Consider the following 4,977-nt stretch of genomic DNA (forward strand, 5'->3'; position numbering starts at 1 on the left):
TAGCGGATCGGATACAACCAACCTCATTTTCGACCTCTTGCGTTGCATTATCATAACGAAAAAAATAAAATAATAGTGTTAAAAAAATGAAACCCTTTCTCGGTTTTGAAGCGATTTTAAAGATATTTGGCTCGTGTCTTTAACTTATAGTACCATATAGACTTGCTTACCTATAGGCTGACTTTCTTAGCCGCGTCTTGCATCTCTTATTTTCCTGCATCCTCTTCATCGAGCAATAACCACCAGATGATGGAGTCTTTACCAGTTCCTCATGCCTCTTATGCGGGTCACTCCTTTCTTTCAATTCGTTTTCCTTCCAACTTTTCGTGCAATTTTGAGCATTGATATCTTATCCAACTTAGCATAATTTTGAATATAATTTAATTCGTTGCCAAGATTTCACATAGTAGAACAATTAGTTTTTATTTTTGGAACGACCAAAAATACATTATAAATTAATCAAAATATATTAATCAAAACGGATGACTAGCAAGTAACTATTCCCATAAAATACATGTATAAAGATAACTAGTGTGTTCCCGACGCTTTTGCGCGGGGAACTCGGCAATGGATCCGAATATTAAAACGTAAATATGCAAGCACATCGTAATGAATAACACTTTGGCACAACAAAATAAAAGTTTATCTAACTATCAAAAGAACTTGGTTGGTATTAGTTCGACTCATTACGTGATTGATGTGTACCGACACTCGATATATGGCTTATAATAAAAAAGTTGTATTGCGAATAATAATCCGTTGTCATCGCTACTTATATAACTTATTGTGAGTACAACTTCGTTTTAACAGCATGACATACATAAAAATAGGAGCATGTCGTAATGGTATACTAAAAAGTTTTAAAAATATTGTATGTTAAACGTTACAAAAGGATCAATAATTTAAATGTATAAGTAATAACAAATAACTATGTTGGAAGAAAAACACAAATTAAGGCACTTACTAAAACCATGAAAACCTTGGGATGCTACTGAAAAGTAAAAAAAGTTTAGCAAAAAAAATGTCATGTCTCAAAACTAAAATAGTTTAAAACTTTGAGGGGTTAAATTATAACAATATAAAATTCAAGGACTAAAGTTGGAAAGCTTTAAAGATATACTGTAGCAATCCTCTTTCCTTTAATATATAGTTAATTATGGGTCCAAAACTCTAAATATAATTATTTATATTTATCTAACGCATGTATAAATTATAAATATATATTAAATAGAGGATTTTGATTGTGAGTAAGAAATACTATTCATCTTTGTCTATAGTTTTAATGCATATGTTACAACAATTCAATGCATTTTTCTCATCTTTACTTCTCTAACATACAGTCCTCTCTTCCAATAATGACCCACAAAATGACAATCTTTGATTTTAAGGACTCTTACGGATTGATGGTGCCATGTGTTAGTAGATTATTCGATATGCTATAAGAATAGGCTCACCATCAAAGAACTCTTGTTGTTGCACCACCAAACCACTTACCACCCTGGCAACTAACAACACTACTCCCCAAAACATATTGATATATCTAATAAAATAATACTATTTATTATTTGGTAAGTACTAACTTCATGTTAATATTTCTAAATTACAATAGTATTAGTATTCTTAGTTGTTAACGTTTTCATACATATATCTATTTAGTTTTACTTTTTTATTTGTGTTTTAACCTAAATCAAAATATTTTTTTCTTTTTTGCCTTTACCGTTTTAACAAAATTAAATCTTTTAAGTGGTTTGACTTTTCTATGTAAGCTTTCAAACATTATTAGCATCCTATCTATCACGTGTGAGGTCACATAAATTATCTTGGTTGTGGCTGTATTTGTGCTATTGTGGTATGTTTTGTTTCAACTTAACTTTGACTTAGTTACAAACTTAAATTGCCAACATAATTATCTTAAAAGAATGTGTTATTCACTATAGTGCCTCCGTCATAGTCAATCTCTAACATATCCAAACCCCAGTAGTTTATAACATATCGAAGTCCCGGGCCAACGCGCGGGTCGTTATTACTAGTTATAAATATAATTACGTGTCCAAAATTAGTGAAAAATTACATTTTCACTAATTTTTCTAACAGGTCGCTCATCCACAAACCAACTCAAATGATCCTTCCGCGAGTTCTTCATAAACGAGTTCGCCATAGCTTACAAGCAAAAGATTGTCATACCAAAAAAGGGGTCTTCAGAGAACTGGGATAACTTGAAGACGAGGTGATCACTAATGGGCCAACTCCATTGAAGAGATTGGAAACTTCTGAAGGATTTTACTGCTTTGACATATACTTGAGTTTGAGTATTTTGGAGCTAGTTATTTAGAAAGTTAATGGTCCAAAGGCGGCTTTTAAAAAAAAAAAACTAAATTTATGATCATGTAATTGATATTACATTCCAATAAATTGGTTCAGTGAATTAATATGCGAAACAGAGCGACTCATAAACTGGTCAAAACATAGCAATTTATAACGAAACAAGTCAAAGGTAGCGAACTAATACTAAACATGCAAAAATATAGCAGTCTAGAATAAAACAATTGTATTGAGTTGGAAGTTGACTTTTGAACTGATATGCAGATCATGGTATGTAATGGTTGATCACTTGATCAACCAATGGTCTACGAAAACAACAATATCATGAAAATTTCTATTTAGATTAACCATATCATAGTATATAGCATATACATACATGAGGCACAAGAGTATCATTCAGTTGACTGAACCTGACAAAAGAATATCATGGAAAATTTGACTAGAAGTTGCAGCCTGCAATCGGTTGCAACCTGGCGAATGCCAATATCTGGTTGCCAACTGGTTCAGTGCAACTGCAAATGCAACAAAACGTCATAGTTTCAACATCAGCAGGGCCTCTTCTTTAGTAGAGCTCATTGCAACTGGCTTAATTCACCGCAGTCAATTCGACTAAACCAAAAGCTCTCATATACCTTGGAAAACATGAAGATCCAATAATGTATTATAGTACCCTTTCTCTATTTCCTCTTCTTTTACATCATGAAGTAACAGAGTTTCAATAACAAAATCCTCCCAATCAAGGTCAATTTTCTTTCTCTTTCTTGAACGCTTTATCAACAATCGGTCATCACCTTCATTAGCAGCCGTTAATGGCCGCCTTATCTTCTCGATTCTTACTTTAGCAGCTTTAATCTTTTCCTTTCTCTTCTTTGTTTTCACACACCCTTTAAGAAAAGACGGAGGCATCGCATCCAATCCAACATCTTTTTCCAAAATCTTATCAAGAAAAAGCTTCTTGCTTAATTCCGAGTTTCCACTCCAATATTCGGTCGTATCCACCAAAAAATCATACTTTTCAACACTTCCAACCGTAATATCATCTACCCGTTTCATCGATGACTCCACGTTATAATATTCTTCCATATACTTTGAATAAATCGTCGATAAGCACTCGGGCGAAACCATAAGCCTCTCCAAATCATCAATTTCCCAATCGGGTACTTGAACTAAAGAACTTTCATCTTCTCGGTTTAAACAATTAGTCACCAAACAATCCAAATTATCATCATTATTCTCTAACGATTTACCGTCTTTTCTAGACTCACACATCGACGTTATCTCCATATACTGAATAACAATCGGCGCGTTCTTCATAATATTCTTTACATTAACATCATCCCCCCACGGCAAATTCGCCCTCGCAACATCCACCAAACTTTTCAAAACCTCTTTATACCTCGCTTTACAAGTCGCAACCGCCACATTCAACTGACCCGCCAAATCCTCCATACTAATCTCAACCCCATTAAGCTCACAAACAAACACCATCACCGCCACCACCACCGGCACCGGCCGCCTCCCCGTCGTCACATACCACTTAATCATACACTGCAACAAAAACACTCCTTGCTTCACCATCCTCCGACTTTGCTCTTTCCCAATATTACCCTTCCCAGTAACCCACTCCTTAAACAACCGATCAAACAACCCGACAATATCAAAATCTGGTAACTTCAACTCAAGATGCTCCACAACCCGCGACACCATCCGACCCAACTCGTAAACATCACACCCCACGTTATCACAAACACTCGTTAACGGCAACAACTTATCCGCCTTCCTCATAACCACATACCCACAAGCACCCACAAGCACACGAAACCAATTACCCATCCCGTACTCGTTTTCGGTTATCAACTTAATCATATTATCAACCTCATTAAACCTTTGTTCTAAACCAAGTCTTGACAATATATCAGTAATAACATTCTGGGCATTGTAAATTTTGCTTTCGCGGTACGAGTAGTCGAACCCAGAGCCCGACGAGCCGAACCGGACGTACGTGCCGGTGGGTCCGTCGGCATCAAACGTTTGTTGTTCGAAATTGGTGAAATCTTGAACGACACCGCATGATTGGCACTCTAGGTTTCCGGTGACGGAATCGGTGATTAGGTTTGTGGAATTGCAGCTTTTGCAAGGACTCATGGGTTCGAAACTGATATGGGTTTTAATTTATTTGGGTTAAATTTCCGGTTAAACTAACTCGCCGGAATAATATTCACAAACCCTAGGGTATGTTGAGTCTTGAGTATGTATATATATATGTATATCGATTATAAATGTAATTAATACCTGATTAAGCCAATGGAAAGTAATAAAGTGTAAAACTTGAAAGCCGCCGGTGCCGGAGAAGTTGAAACACTGATATGAGGCTGTCGTGTCGCCGGACGGTGAGTTTGTGTTTCACGAGGTTTTAAAGTGAGTTTGATAAATGAATGGTTTTGGTCCTTGAACTTGTTATAGGGTAATGAATGGAATGTTTCTATAATTAGCTTATAATTATATAGTATGCCTTACTTAGTCCCTCTTTTATATTTTTTTTTTGAAAATTGACTTTCATTAAAAACAAACACAACCAACGACTCTCCCCAAGACGGAGAAAGACGCCGAAATCCAAAAACCAAAAACAACAATCACGTTACATCAAATAAACAC

General features: G+C 35.5%; 1 protein-coding gene across 1 annotated transcript; it reads right to left on the minus strand.

The window, feature by feature from the left end:
• Positions 1-2,790: 2,790 nt before the first annotated feature.
• LOC143624907 (plant-specific TFIIB-related protein PTF2) lies at positions 2,791-4,762 on the minus strand. The gene has a single exon (XM_077095402.1). It carries the CDS (start codon positions 4,465-4,467, stop codon positions 2,947-2,949), a length of 1,521 nt encoding a protein of 506 aa, XP_076951517.1. The 5' UTR covers positions 4,468-4,762; the 3' UTR covers positions 2,791-2,946.
• Positions 4,763-4,977: the final 215 nt, after the last annotated feature.

The sequence above is a fragment of the Bidens hawaiensis genome, unplaced genomic scaffold (genome assembly GCF_021521415.1).
Source record: "Bidens hawaiensis isolate Kalapana, Puna unplaced genomic scaffold, B.hawaiensis_p1.1 tig00003988_1, whole genome shotgun sequence".
In the NCBI taxonomy this organism is placed as follows: Eukaryota; Viridiplantae; Streptophyta; class Magnoliopsida; order Asterales; family Asteraceae; genus Bidens; species Bidens hawaiensis.